The sequence below is a fragment of the Alosa sapidissima genome, chromosome 16, assembly GCF_018492685.1.
Source record: "Alosa sapidissima isolate fAloSap1 chromosome 16, fAloSap1.pri, whole genome shotgun sequence".
Lineage (NCBI taxonomy): Eukaryota > Metazoa > Chordata > Actinopteri > Clupeiformes > Clupeidae > Alosa > Alosa sapidissima.
The window spans coordinates 16,150,536-16,166,498 of NC_055972.1; the positions used below are offsets into that span (position 1 = coordinate 16,150,536).

The 15,963-nt window shown below is 49.0% G+C and overlaps 1 protein-coding gene across 1 annotated transcript in view; it reads right to left on the reverse strand.

The window, feature by feature from the left end:
• usp54a (ubiquitin specific peptidase 54a) overlaps positions 1–15,963 on the reverse strand; it is a 51,474-nt gene that overhangs the window by 7,497 nt on the left and 28,014 nt on the right. Inside the window, 12 exon segments of the mRNA XM_042066208.1 lie at positions 128–353; positions 2,049–2,168; positions 2,915–3,079; positions 4,671–4,804; positions 5,063–5,193; positions 5,195–5,564; positions 5,597–5,756; positions 7,164–7,340; positions 8,960–9,139; positions 9,495–9,663; positions 12,354–12,503; positions 14,040–14,186. Coding sequence (XP_041922142.1) covers positions 128–353; positions 2,049–2,168; positions 2,915–3,079; positions 4,671–4,804; positions 5,063–5,193; positions 5,195–5,564; positions 5,597–5,756; positions 7,164–7,340; positions 8,960–9,139; positions 9,495–9,663; positions 12,354–12,503; positions 14,040–14,186 — 2,129 coding nt within the window.

Sequence of the window (15,963 nt, forward strand, 5' to 3'; positions counted from 1 at the left end):
CAGAGATAAACATTATGTCATTACCCCCTTTCATGTTGCCCTGCGGCAGACTGCAGGTGCAGCCCTGTGCTAGTCAAGGCATCACACACACACACACACACACACACACACACACACACACAGCCATCAGCAGTACCTGGGGGGCTGCTTCTGCGGTCTCTCCTTCTCCTCTTCCTCCTCCTCTTCCTCACGCTGCTGTCTGTGCTCCTTCTGCTGCTCCTGCTTCTGCTGCTGCTGTTGCATGCGCTGCTGCAGGCCTCTGGCTCTCCTCATGCATTTTTGCTGGCGGGCTTCAGCCACTGTCCTGCTATGAGTGTTAGTGCCGCCCTCATGCATGGGAAGCCTGAGTTTAGCTACACACAGAAAAAAAAAAAAAAAAAACGCCCAACACAAAAACAAACAAACAGAAAAAAAGCAAAACACAAATAAACACAAATCAAAAAAAAAATATACAAAATAAAGGAGTGGGTGGGCGGAGGAGGGTAGGAGGGATGGAACGAGAAGCATTATGGAAAGGCATGCAGGACAGAAAACCGGACGAAGCAGGTAACGATAACTGAAGCATGGCGCAGCGGGTGGGTGAAAGGGTGGAGTGGGAATGAGAGGTTGGGGGGGGTGGGGGGGTGGGGGGGTACACACTGGGGATGGTGTGGAGAGGGACTCGGCCTCTACAGATTTCTGTCACAAATGCATGTTTGATTTAGATTAACAAAACAACCATGGACAAAAATCATAGTGGAGAAGGCGGTGGTGGTGGTGGGAGAGGGGGGTAACTGACCAACTTAAAAAAATGGATTACGTTCAGCCATAGAACTTAAAGGAAAATAGCCGTTGGAACTACCTGGTGCTGTGCATTAGTCTCTGCTATGCTACGTTTAGGAGGGTGGATGGGGGGGGGTTTAGATTCTCTTTTGAAAGGTGATCCGGCTGAAGAAAGCTGGCCTATTCTGGTGACGTTGCAGGGAGAGGTGGAGGAGTGAGGTAGAGGAGGAGAGACCAGGCTCATTCACTGGGGGGGAAGTGTGTGTGCGCATAACAGTGTCAGCAGTGTCAAACCAGAGGAAATCCACTCGTACAACACACAACCACACACACACACAAGCTCTCTCTCCCTCACACACTGACAGGTGCATCTGCATAAACATGGTCACTGGCACCCATGCACACACACGCACACAGAGACACATAGACCCTCATTCACTCTCATACACACACACACACAAACAAATACAAACACACAAGCATTCACATACACCAAACAGCTTGTGAACTAAACACACAGCGTCCAAACTGACACCACACTATTGTCACAGCCTTGTCAGGGATACCACAAGGGTCTCTATGGAGACATGCCCTCCCTCCTTGCCAGCTTGGGAGGTTGCCACGGAGACCAGTAAACACCCTTGCTGCCTGTTCCATTTTCATTTGCAGAGGTGCCGAGCAGCTGACCTCGTTCTCCATACTGAGCGCGCTCAGTGCGCCTCTGGCCCGTCACTGTTTGGACAGGCTGCATTGGGCCTGCTGTCATTACTCATTGTAATGAGAGAGCCCTGCTGCTCAGGCCTGTGCAGGGGAGAGATGTACAACAGCCATAGACTGGTTTCCATGGCCACCGACCATTTACAATTCTGGCTGGAGAGAAAGCATTTCTCTTACACAAAGAGAGGGATGGAGGGAGGGAGAGAGAGAGATAGAGAGAGAGAGAGAGAGAGAGAGAGAGAGAGAGAGAGAGAGAGAGAGAAAGACGGTGTGTGTGTGTGTGTGTGTGTGTGGGGGGGGGGGGGGTTATGGAAAGACCAAATAACAACGGTGGTGTCAGTATGGACTACAGAAAGGTTAAAACCACTCACAAGCACTCACACACACACACAGACTCTCACTCACTCACAAACCACCCAAATAAATGCAGATACACATACAATCGTGAGATACAGGCGCGCGCAAACGCACACACACACAGACACAGACACATACACAAACACACGTGATGGTGGTAGTAGTAGTAGCAGCAGCAAGCTGATGGAAAAGGCTGACTGAGGGCTACTTACACACGGCTTCGTTAACTACAGACAGAGCGGCGGCCACCTCGCCGGCCTGCTCTAAGCGCAGAGACTGATCTAAGAGGGCGTCCGCTTCCGACACGCACCGCTCAAAGCTGTCCCCTTTCCCTGCAGGGCACACAAGCAAGGCACACTGCTTGAGAGCGTGTGTGTGTGTGTGTGTGCACGCAAGAACACGCACACACACAGAACACACAGCCCACCCGCCACCAAATCAGCGCAGAATAAGCATTTATGCGCGCTTACACCTATACCCCTGACAGGCACACATACAAACACAGATAGAAGAACACAAATCTTAGCCCATCCCCATCTATGCAGAAAAACAAACACACAGGAAAGCTTATAGAAAGGGCTTAGAAACAGAGTAAACACAGCAGTGAGCAGACACTCAGCTCTCACCCCCCCCCCCCCCAAGTGTAATGCAACAGTGGGTTTCTCTCTTCTGGTACTGGGCTCTAAGCCCCAGACAGTAGCTGGGTTTCCCATTTTAAAGCACATTTTGACCATACAAATAAGAGCTTGGGTCTGGAAACACTTGAAAGGTGCAGGTTATAATGTGAATAGTCTCAATTCACAATAAGGTATAAGGCAATTAAGGTTGATGGAAACAGTTTATTCACATTTGCTTCATATCTACCTACGCATTTTCAGTTGCCCTGACAACCTTAAGGTTTGATCCTGCAACTGTTCAGAACTCTTTCTTTGATTAGGATGGAAATGCTCGCGACATACACATTTCCTTCCTTCCAAGTTTTCATTAATGAATTAAAATAAGCCAGTAGGCTACGTGGAAAACCCAGCTAGTGCTGCCATGATGGTGTGGCCTGCCCTGACCCGTCCAGTCTCCCTACCCTGGCTCTGCAGCTGGTCCAGGTCCATGAACTTGCTGGGCCGTGGGTTGAAGCCCATGGCTGCCTCGCGCTCCTTCTCCCGCCGACGCTGCTGCTCCTGCTCGCGCGCCCGCCGCGCCACCTCCTCCTGGAGCTCGTCCAGCTCGCTGCGGCCCTCGGACGGACCTGAACACACACGCACACACACACACGAATACACACACGCAAAATGAGATCAGATCAGAGTATACAGAGCAGACACAAAAGACAAACACACACACAAACACATTCAATAAGGCCTCTTCCTCTATTCTTGGAAAACCCCTTGAAATTATGGGTGGAAAAGCCACAACACAAACACACACACAAATCACCAAAACAAAAAAATGCTGTATATTATATATTGTATATAAAATGTTGTATTGCTGTATATAGCAATAGAAAATTCACTACAGTATATTTGTACTGATGAATGTGGGCAGTCAGGAGACACGCAAGCTCCACACACACACACACACAAATGTATGTGTATGCATAAACATCCATGCAGACACGCTTGTGACACATGCGCACATGCTTTTCCTCTTTTCCTGGAAAACGACCATTTGTTCCCTTATGTTGTGCCAAAATCAGACCAGGCAGACATTACAAGCCCATCCGGGAGCAGGATGCACACGTACATCAGCACACTTGGGTGGGTACACCCACACACACCCACAGCCACACACACACACCCACACCGAGGGAGTGCATGGCTCAGCACATAAATCATTACTTTATATCCACACACTGTAACAACAAGATAAGCGAGGTTATGGGATTTGCTCACTCTTTTACAGAGATAAACACAAACACACCACACCACACACACACACACATCAATCTGATTAATGTGATGTAGACAGAGCACTCCAGTGTTTCCCCTGCAATGTATTCATCAGCGGCGCAGCGCCGCTCCTGGAATTCAAGCACCACTGCAAAAAGAGTTGCCTAATTAAAAAATAAAAAAATAGACGCAAGTAAACTTCAGGAACAGCTGCTGTTCGTTCAGGTTTCATGTCAACAAATAATAGTAGGCTAACATTGAAGGCGCAGTCAGGGATTCCACAGGAGATCACGCTTGTTTGTGTTTGTTTAAGTTTATTAGCAATTTTGTGCAAAAAAAAACGTAGGCTACAGTATGTTAACCAAGGAACCAAATTAAACACGCCAGCAAGATAGCTCGCCCCTACCTTCAGTAGCCTATTCCCAGATAAATTCCACGCATTGTTTAGTTTTGGTTTGTGATACAAAAACATATTTTGGCTTTTGTCTTAATGCCGTAATTAAAAAAAAAAATAGGGCATTAATTATTTTTTAATGTACCATGTATCGTAAATAAATAAATGTTATAATATATAAATGTCTTAACTTATGCACAGCATTGTATATTCTAAATAGTAATAGTTTGTACAGTGGCCTACAGTGTACAGTTGTACAGTGACTAATACTAATAATGTAAATGAAAAAGGTGAAAGAAAAACATGAATAATCCTGTAGTACTGCAATAACCATGCTTTGTACATGCTTGTGTTGATGGTTGTCATAATTTGTAACTCAATCTGTCCATTTCCTTCACAAAATCCACCAGAAGTCACCATTTAAGGAGTCATTTTTCAAGTTTTCTCGGGGGGGGATCAACAGCACCGCTGCTGGAAAAAATTCTAGGGGAAACACTGCACTTATCCAGTTTAGTTACACGGCCATAAGCAGATAGCCAGAGTGCGCTCCCTCTTACCCTGGCTGCTCTGAGCGCTGCCCCTACTGGCTGCCTGGACGTCCTGCAGCAGGGCACTGCTACTCTTGGACTTGGGCACACTCCGCCATGATGGACCCACGTTCGGGGCGGCTGGCTTCTTCAAACCCCCATCCCTGAGACAGACAGACAGTCAGTCAGACAGACAGACAGACAGAGCGAGAGATGTTATCCATCTCGAACCAGCATGTTGTTGAAAACATTTAGTGTTGTTATGTGCAAATACAGTGTTGGGTACAACATGTGCAGTGGAGCATGGGTTCCTTTACACAAGTGAGTGTGTGCTGGTACAGTAGGATTGTGTATTTGTGTGCATTTGAATGTGTATTTTAGCTGTGTGTGTGTGTGTGTGTGTGTGTACACGTGCGTGCTACCTGGGTGTGCGTGAGTTGCTGTGGCTGTCCCCGATGGGTATGTCCAGGCTGACTGGGCTGTTGCTGTTCCTCTCGCTGCTCTCGTAGCCGCTCTCCATCCTCTGGATCAGCCTCGGCTGCTGCTGTTCCCCTCCGTGAGCACGCAGGGCCGCCGGGGAGCGTCGCCGAGCCGGCACCGCAGCGGAACGCGGGGCCATCCGTCGTCATGGCTGCCGCCGCGGCAAAGTCTTTTGTTGCCGGCGACGCTGTGGCCGGCGTGGTCGTTGCCGCCGCCACTGGGTCCGGCTGGACCGTGGGGGAGCCTCCGTCCTCGGCGAGCGGCCCGGCGTTCAAAGGGCTGTAACCGGCCTGCCGCCGCCCCCCGCGGCTGAAGATGCTGTCGATGTTGAGGGCCTCACGGCGAGGCCTCCACGCCGGCCGGTAGCGGCCCCCGGACGTGGAGCTGGACTTGGACTCGCTGCTGGTGCTGTCCGCCTCCCAGTCGCACGCCGGGGCCCCCCGCCTCTGAGCCGCCTCCACCACCCACACCGCTACCCGCTGCTGCCGCCGGTGGAGGAGGGGATGAAGGAGGTGGAGGAGGAGAGCGGGCGGCTGTGGATGATGTTGCTCATGGTCTCCTTGAAGTCCCGCAGGCGGCTGCCCGATGACTGCTTGGGCGCGGTGCGCGGAGCCTGCTGCTCCTTAAGAGTCTCACCTACAGAGAGAGAGAGAGAGAGAGAGAGAGAGAGAGAGAGAGAGAGAGAGAGAGAGAGAGAGGGAGAGAGGGATAGATAGAGGGAGGGAGAGATAGATAGATAGATAGATAGATAGATAGATAGATAGATAGATAGATAGATAGAGATAGATAGATAGAGAGGGAGAGATATAGATAGATAGATAGATAGATAGATAGATAGATAGATAGATAGATAGATAGATAGATAGATAGATAGATAGATAGATAGATAGATAAAAAGAGAGGGGAAAGAGAGAGATGTGTAGGAGATGTTGAGGACACGGGGAATAAAGCATGAGATGCCCTGTGGTGGCTGTACTTGTCTCTTGCCTTCCTATGACTCAGATATCACACAGGAGGAGGGGAAGGGGAGTGAAAGCTGGAGTAAAAACACAGGGAAGGAAGTTCAAGTACTAGATTGGAAGCCAGGATACGTCGCCTTTAAATCCAAAGACACTGCCTCTGAACAGGAAGAGCTCAGACACTCCATTTAAATACCATGCCGACTACACGGCACCTCCTGAGGGGCTTCCTGCATGCAAACTCATCAAGACTAACGAGACACCGAGTGGTCCGGCTACCCCAGTATCTGCTGTGCCTCTGCATCCTCTCACTAGCACTTTTTCGATGAGATTTTCAAGCGAATTAACTCATAATTCAATGACATTTTGAGCGACATTAGAAGCCCCGAAATGGTTTTCCATTCCATAGACCGATTCAAGCGTAAATCAAAATTATGTCATAATGTCCCTGTTAATGCACATTTTTCTACCGCGCTGGATGGTTTTCCCTCAACATGTGTAGCGCATGGAACACTTCTAGCGAATGTATCAAAGGTAGCAAATGGTACACTATTGTCAGGTGAACGTCTTGGTATGTTCACTTTGTAAGTAATCTGAGCAGACATCTCAGTAACTTGCATCGCTTCAACCCTTTTTCATTCCATTAATGTCCAATTAAACTCTCATTAATCCACCTCTGGCGAGTGAATTAACTTGACAAAGCATGACAAAACTGACGTTACAGCGTCAACAGTTACCTTTTCAATCACGTGTCGCACAAACTTTTTGATGCGCATCGTTTTCAAGCTAATTTTCTTTTGGATGTAAAAAGGGCTACTGTCAGACACTCAACATTCACTTCCCTTCTACCAGCTGCTTTGTACAACAGAGTACAGTATAAGATAAAACAGTGCACTGTAACAATAGGCATTCATCAGGCAAGCTATTAAGGTATACTACATTACACAGCACCATATGTGGTAGAATAAATTACATGATAAACTTAGAGACTATTGGTAAAACAGGATATTTCCTGAAAATCATCTCGGTGCATCTCTCTCTCTCTCTCCTATGCGGTTTTTGATTGGCGGATGGTCAGTCCTACCCTCGCTGTGGTAGCCGGCTGAAGACGCCTCGTCTGTTCGGGACCCCCGGCTGCGCTCCTCAAAGCGGCGTGGGCGGCTGGCACTCCTCTTCCTGTCTGTAGTCCCGCCCTTCCTGTCTGCTAGGCCGGACTTCCTGAGTGTGTGGCGGGACAGTGGCTCGCTGTCCGTCACTGGGCCTGGAGGGCACCGCAAAGACCACGTTATCACTTCAGGGAAATCAGCATGCTCGTAGGTGTGCCATTAACACTCAGGTATTCACACCTACATTTACATAGACCATTAGTGCATGGACTATTTACATAGACCATTAGTGCATGGACTATTTACAGTATATATACACACAAGCTGTCTACGTTTGTTCTGCTTTGATGTGACTGATGTGGTTGAGTGGTGAGGGCTGACATAAAATAACAGAGGGAAGCACCAGCATTTCGCTTTCTTGAGCTTCAATTTCCCCCCAATTGTCGAGCAAAGTGAGTGAGCCGCGGAGACCGGAGCCGTGCCGCGCCTCCAGCCCTGCGCTCAGGACTAAGGACTCTCTTCGTCTGCGCTGTCTGCGTAAGGGCCTGTGATAAGCGCCGCCACAGACAGCCTCGGAGAGTGTGGAGCTGCCAAGAAAGCCAGCGCTGCAGGAACTCATCAGTTCCACGCCTGTTGGCTGGCCACGCTTGTTCACTTGCATGCCAAGGCTTTTTTTTGGGGGGGGGGGGTGGTGTTTAGCACCCCAAGTCAAAGAGACTGCTAGACTACTGTGAGTGCTGAGGAACTATATTTGTTACGCTGAGTTTGTCAAGTCCATTTAAAGGTAAACTATGCAGTATTGGCAATTTCCTTACCGTTTTCTCGGTTTTTGCTTCTATTTCGCTGGCTCTGTCATGAAGAATTTCTGAGAAACTCCATCGCTACCTTTTTCTAGCCGGTGCCTGGCGTGTATGTGTATTTGTATGCAGTAAAGCAATTTGTTACACTCGTTATACTTCCTGACACTGAGGCCGTCGGCCCGCCGGCCCACAGTTGCAAGGGTGGTTTTTCCGCTCACAGGCGCTAGGGGGAAGCGAGACGGCCACCATTCAACCCGAAAAAAGTCATATAACCATTCCAATGACTCTGACGCTGTTAAATGAAGGTAAATTAAGCTAAAAAACTTGCACATTAAGCTAAAAAACCTGCATAGTGTGCCTTTAAGACGCGTTTCTAAAACGTCATGCAGGGAGGCTGTTGGTGTCCCCATCAGGCTGTTTGGCGTATCAGTCAATAGGGGGGGATAAGCAGCTCTTCACACAGTTAGAAAGGCATTGTGCGCTAGGCCAGTAGTCACACATCTGTCTTGAGAGAATGCCATGCCACTGTTAAACCAGCAGCCAACTGCTGAACAGCAAACCTGAAAGCCTGCAGGAGCACAATTAATGTTTCAGCAAACTTTTCCATTTGTGAGTTTGTATGGTGACAGTCTGTAGGTGGATGTAGGCGAGAGCGCGGAGGCGGGTGACAGGCTGTGCAGGCTTGTTTATCAGAGTTATTTCCAGGATTGTTTAAGAGGCTGCATAAGATGAAGTTGCTGGCTTTCAGGTTCTCGAGCATGTACTGTGTGAATATACAGTATGTATATGTGCGTGTGTGTGTATGTGTGTGTGTCTGTGGAGGTTGACTCCGTGTGTGTGTGTGTGTGGTAGTCTACCGAGGTGTGTGGGTGTGGGCCACTGCTCGGCGTACGTGTGGTCTCCAGGCTGCTATGTGGTAGTCTACCGAGGTGTGTGGGTGTGTGGGTGTGTGTGTGGGCCACTGCTCGGCGTACCTGTGGTCTCCAGGCTGCTGTGTGAGGCTGCGTCGTTGTCCTGGTTACAGATGACGGTGCCCTGGGAGTCGGAGGAGAAGTGGCTGGCCATGGACTCATGGTGCGAGTGCGAGTGCATGTAGCTGTAGCTGTCCGTGGAGGAGTCGGTGCGCGTGTCGCTGGAGATGGACGGCTCGCGGCCTGCGGAGACAGACGACGTGCGCTTCAGAGACATTCATAGGACAAATAAATCCTCGTATTGGCTTTTCAGTTTTTTCCACACCATCCTTTAAGTGCCTCACTAAGCTTGCGTCTTGCTTGCTCATCATCAAAAGGCTCTTACTATAGAACCACACAGTGCTGCATTATCATAATGGGAGCTAGGTTGCTAACCAAAGCCCTCTGCCCAAACAGTCACTCAAACTAGCGCTAACAAGTGATGTGAGATATTAAAGCCTCACTGCAGCAGTATAGCAGAGTGCTTCTTAAAATAATGCAGATCTGTGTGTGTGTGTGTGTGTGTTAGTGAGTGTGTGCGAGTGGATGGAGGTGGTACCTGAGTCCTCGCTGTCGTAGTAGGACTTGTTGAGGTAGTGCAGATCCAGTCGGGAGGGCTGGTCCTGCGCTGACACCGGCGTCCCCCGGGGGTCAGCATAGAGCAGCAGCAGCGGCTGGTAGTGTCCCTTTATGCAGCGAGACACCACGTCCTTCCATTTGGGCCCGATCTGGGAGAGAGAGAGAGAGAGAGAGAGAGAGAGAGAGGAGAGAGAGAGGAGAGAGAGAGAGAGAGAGAGAGAGAGAGAGGAAAGGAGAGAGTGAGAGAGAAAAAAAAAAAACACAAAAATCAGTGCGATAGCGCTGTGAGCAATGTCACTTGGCTTCCTGTGACTCAGTCCCCAAATGCTGGCGGTGACGTACGCTTCCCAGCAGTACAGCAGCCCGACTGGAAGAGCAGAGAGAGAGAGAGAGAGAGAGAGAGAGAGAGAGAGAGAGAGAGAGAGAGAGAGAGAGAGAGAGAGAGAGAGAGAGAAAGAGAGAGAAAAAAAAAAACACGACGACAGCTCCCTCAGAAGCGCGGCTACGCTTACGCACTTAGAATCGCCGATAGATTCCTTCCAATGGATACTGGAGGTCGGACATTAGAGCGCTCCACAGATTACGGTGACCCTCAGTTTCCGCTCCAGAACTTGAGCTTAGCTTAGCCCCTAGATACTCCCAGGATTTCCAAAAAGAGGGATTCGCTTCACTGCGCTGCCTCCATGGCTGGGCTGTGGCAGGATGTCCGGACGGCCCTATAACAGCACTCCAGCATACACAGAGTGTGTTTAAGTCTGTCGGTCTGAGTGTGCGTGTGCGTGTCCAAGTCTGTAAGCGTGTTAAAAGGTGTGAGCCTGTGCGAATGTGTGTGCGTAAGCGTCGATGTCTGTGTGTGTATGTGATTGTCATGCGCTTATTCTCATAAAGTCCCTATGTGTGGGTGTGAACGTTTGCTCACGTGTGTGTGAATGTGTATCTGTGTGTATGTGTGTGTGTGTGTGTGTGTGTGTGCATACGAGTGTGTGTGTGTGTGTGTGCTCATACGGGTGTGTGTGCGGTGTGTCTTTTCCCCTGGCTATGGCCTATGATTGGCTGATTCCTCCTGGCCCAGCTGAGGCGTAGACAATGGAGGGATATCCTTGTTTTCTGTCCACTTTTGTCCAGCCCTCTCGGCCGCTCACGTGCTGGGCTTACTGCGGGCCGCTGGGCCGAGCACACTCCCAAAAAAAAGCTGCTTTGTGTGCAACTGTCCTGGATCCAGCACCCAGCATATAGCACCGGCACACAAAGCCTTGCCAGTTAGCAGCAGAGCACAGGGAGCAGGGGAGAAGGAAAGAGAGGGAGAGGGAGAGAGAGAGAGAGAGAGAGAGAGAGAGAGAGAGAGAGAGAGAGAGACACAAAGAGAGAGAGAAGGGGAAGCAAGGCAGGGTCGGAGAGGCCTAGAAAAGAGAACAGAACATAAAATGTGTGTGTGTGTGTGTGTGTGTGTGTGTGTGTGTGTGTGTCAGACAGAGGGGAAAGAGAAGGATACACAGAGGGAGAGAGGGGGAGAACAAAGGGAGAGGTGTGGACAAATGGAGGGTGTAAAAGAGAGCGAGGGAGAGGGTGAACTCAAGAGTGAGCGAGTGAGTAGCTGGCTGAACTCCTCCTTGTGCCCTCAGCAGAGGAGAGCAGCACTGACCCAAATACAGCTGTAGCAGCACAGCAGACCTGCACAACGGCCCAGACCAGACTGGAGCCTGAACACACACGCACAAGCATGGGACCACGGGCACACACACACGAACACGCACAAACACATGCACGCGCAAACGCACGCGCAAACGCACGCACGCATGCCAGAATAGATCTACACAGAAGCTCAAAGTCACTTAAAACCAAGTTTCTGATTCATCTAAAAGCATGGATGTGGCAATCATCCATGGTGGTATAAATTAATCCCCCTTATACTCATGAAAACGTTACTCATTATTTTAGTTTATCTTAATTGTTTCATGATTCCAAGTTCCAACAATAACAAAAAACAAACATCACGAGTGGAAAGCACTTCAGATGGGCATTGGTGACTGAGCATGTCGAGTGTGAGCTTCCTCCTCTTGGTTCTAAATGAGGTCACATGTGGTGATGGCTGCAGCTGCTGTGGCATCACCATGACAACAGCAATGATGCAACATAAAATAATGATGAGGGGGGTGATGGTGATAATGGTGCAGTTTACAAGGATGCCATTATGGCCAGAGTAAAGATTCCCTCATGAACTTAATAAACTTAATGCAATTAGCATGGCCCCCTCTGACAAATGAGTCAACAAGCTGCTGAATTATGCAAACCAGCACGCCGGCACGAACACAAACATGCACAGATGAAGAACGACAGGACCACACACACACACAAATGAGTCCTCACTTCTGCTCTCACACACTCTATGCATGCTATATGTGCACACACATACACACACAGCAAGATGGAGAGCCTGCAGGGTGCCATTAAATCATACCAACTATTTCAGTATTTCCCTCTAATGACTTCGAACTGGTGCCCTGCTGACAGAGCAAGAGAGAAACACTCAAGATCTTCACACTGCCAGCCTGTGTGTGCATATGTGTACGTGTGTGTGTGTACGTTGTGTGTGTGTGTGTGTGTGTACGTGTGTGAGTGTGTGTGTGTATGGACGTCCATCAGAGTTTGACTATGATATAACAGCGAGGAATTAGGCTTAAAAGGTTTTAAATGGAGCCAATCCATTTCCGTAACGGTGTGCTAAATCATGAATGCACCCCAACACGCTCTCCTCTCCGTTAAGGCCTAAGTAACGGGCCAGGCGTTGCAGGATGCACTCCGCGGGTGAAAACAGGAAACAGGAAAGTCGCTGCCATACCTCCTTGACGTGGGCGTCGTCGAAATACATCCACTTGCGGATCTTGGTCTGGAAGAAGAAGGTGGAGTAGTGTTTGCCGTAGTAACACACCATGCCCACCAGGTAGAGCTCCGCCTGCTTGGCCTTCTCCTCCGTCACCCGGTAGAAGAGCTGGGGAGGGGGGGCGAGGTGAGGTGTGAGAGAGAGAGAGAGAGAGAAAGAAAGAAAGAAAGAAAGAAAGAAAGAAAGAAAGAAAGAAAGGGTTTAAGGCTCTTTTATAAACCACTGCCTCACTTTCACACAATGCAATAAAACATAAAAATTCCCCAAAACCAAAGTCTACACACATTAATATCATGCTCCATGCTGCACTTTAAAAACCATCTGACCAACACCACCATTTCACATTGGTAGAAAATGACAGTACCATTAAGCATTTCAATTTGTACTGGCTGCTTTTACTGGCTTATGACTAAGTACCATATTTCCAATGCATAAAATATAACTTACTATTATCATTCTAAGTAAAAAATGAAACCGAAAAAGGAAGATAGAAAAAAAATCTCTTCCTTGGCATCTCTAATCTGGTCTTGCTTTTCTCTGATATGTCTTTGTGTTTTTGTGTTAGTCACGAGTAAGCACAATGTATTCCAACAGTAAAAATAAACACTATATAAATAAAGATGGATCTGATTTGATAAACATACCTTACACAATGAGCAGAAAATGAAAAACAACAACAATACATGTTTATCTCTAATTCTCAGTATGTGACAGGAGTGAGAGAGAGATAGAAGGAGGGGAGGAAGAGAGGGGGATGTAAAGGAGAGGAGGTATGGGTGAGAGAGAGCGAGACCTACGTCATGGCCTGACACACGTGGTGCGTTGGAATCCAGTGCTGTGAGGTGGCATAAATAATCAGTGGAGCGGGCCATGAGTGTGCACTCTAACTATTAGCTTATGCTATCAGGGGAGAGAGGGGACTAAGGGAATGGGGGGCGGACAGGGACAGAGTGAGAGAGTGAGAGAGAGAGAGAGAGAGAGAGAATGAGAGAAGAGAAGAGATGAAGTACAGACTACATCAGGGCACCCAAATAGATTCCATGACAGGAGGCTGCGGGGATCCCATGGGTGTATGGAGCTGCTGCTGTGTGCTGTGTTGGGATGGGATGGGATGTGGGGGAAGGTGAGAGTGGGGGTGGGGGTGGGAGAGTGCTGCCGTCACCTCGTGTACTCATGATTACTTTTCTGGAAGGTTGAGTGGGTCTGTGGATTGGTGTTCTTATTTCTGGTGTGTAATGAGACTCAGTGGGGTGTGTGTGTGTGTGTGTGTGTGTGTGATGCATTCCATCTACAGACGCGGGGGCCAGCCGCCTGCTTGGGTTTGGTAAGGGCTGAGTCAGAGCCCCACTGTGCTCTCCAATTCCAATCTCTTACTGCATCAGGCCCCACGCATACCTATGAGCAATGTCACCGTGCACATCACTGGGCCGCCACATCCTCTCTCTCCCTCCCTCCCTCCATCCATCCCTCTCTCTCTCTCCCTCTGTTTGCTCTACTCTATTTACTCTGTGTGATGACAGTAAGCATGTGATTGTGTATTTATATATGTCAGAGGATTTGCATGTTGCATGTATTTACCTAGGAAAATATCACTGTGTGTGTGCGCGTGTGTGTTGTGAGGTGGTGGTGGTGAGGACTACTCACATCCCCCAGTCGTAGGATGGTGCCGAGGCTGTGGATGACGTCTTCCGCCAGGTCAGAGTGGTCCGAGTCCCACACCAAGCCGATGGTGATTATCTCAGGGGAGTTCATCAGGACGCGCCGGATCCGCAGCTTCTCCCCACAGTTACCCTGGAGACCACACACACACACACACACACACACACTATCAATAACCCATCATTGAGAGGGCAACATGAGACCTCCATTCATGTGTTGAGTGTTAAAAGGGGAAGACAGTTTCGCTTCCGCTCGATCCTCCCTCCATGAAGCGTCTGTGTGGCGAATGCTGCTATCAACCCAGAGGAAGAGTAACCTCCCTCTCAGAGGAATGAGAAACCACTAAGTGAGGGCTCAGGCAGCTGTGGCCTTCTAGAAACTTCTAGGCCTTTGGTTAGTGGAGCCGAGGGAGCCTGGCTTACACTCGCTCGCTGACTCTCTGGACTCTCTGTCTCCGTCGGTCTCTCGCTCTGTGGTTGGGGTTTGGAGGAGCACCCAACCACTGCCCAATGGCAAAACATCTAGCGAAAAGCCTTCTAGAAGTTTCTCCCTTGGGAAAACTACGGTGGATGAGCAGAAACTAGGAATGGCTTGGGATGAAATTTGAGAGGGGAGGGGTGTGTGTGTGTGTGTGTGTGTAGGGGGGGGGGGGGGGGGGGGGGGGTAATTTGTGACCCCCACACATCTACCAACTTGACCTCATTCCTCGGGAGGGAAAACGACTCCGCCCCCCCCCCCCCCTTACTCCTTTTGTCGGTTTGTTTTGGAGGAGCTGTGCCACTACTGCAGGCTGCCAACTGCACCCCCCTGCTTCCCCCAAAGGGCAGCGATTGAGCTGGGGCCAAATTTTGCTGTAAATAGTGAAGATTTTCTCACAGCGGGCACAAGCTCTGGGAATTCTCTGACACACTCACCCACCCCACCCTCCAACACACACACACACAGAAATGCACCAAACAGAAGCCAGCTCTCGTTAAAACAAAGCACTTTTCAACCCCTCACTCCCAAAAACATTGTGTCTATTAATTCTCATTTAAAAGGCTTTTAAATTCATTGTCTTATCTACATAAAGTGCTCTCAGAGAGACATCCTGCAAATCTATTAACATGGGTGTGGGGCACTGAGGGTCAGGGAGAGCGACGGGCAGATGTTCCATTAGCAATTGATGCGCACAAGATGTTTATGACCATCATGCTGCCACTGAACAATGAGGCCGTAGTAGAGGCACTGTGCCATCCCCAAGGGCCCGCCGCTTTGTTACAAAACAAGGCACTGTTTATGGTGGGTGTGTGACTGGGAGTGGGAGTGTGACTGTGTGTGTGTGTGTGTGTGTGTGTGTGCGCGTGCGTGCGTGCGTGTGTGTGTGTGTAGTAGACTGTGTGAGAAAAGTAGCCTTGTTCTTTCATGCCATAAGATACATTAACATTCAACCCATACACTGCCATCTTGACCTAGCTATTACTCAATGCCCAAAAGCCCAAAACACACACACACACACACACACACACACACACACACACACACACACACACACACACACACACACACACACACACACACACACACACACACAGCTTGAAACAAATAGAAAAAAAATCACAAGATTTCCAGAGATGTCCACATCAGAATTCATACTGCACTCTTAAAACGAATGTGTTTGTCCCTAACACAGAGATGTGTTAAAAAAAAACAATGCAAGTTGTGTACACATTTTGTGTAACAAATTAAAAAAGGAAACAACACAAACTTGTGTGGTCCCTATCTGGACACATTCATTTTAAGAGTGTGGTATTCTCATGACTAACAATCATAACCTCCTCCTCAGTCTGGCCCCAAACTGTGATAAAGCTCCTCTTGAGCAACTGGACAGGGAGGGTATATAAGTAAGTGTGTTTGAAAGTTCACAAAT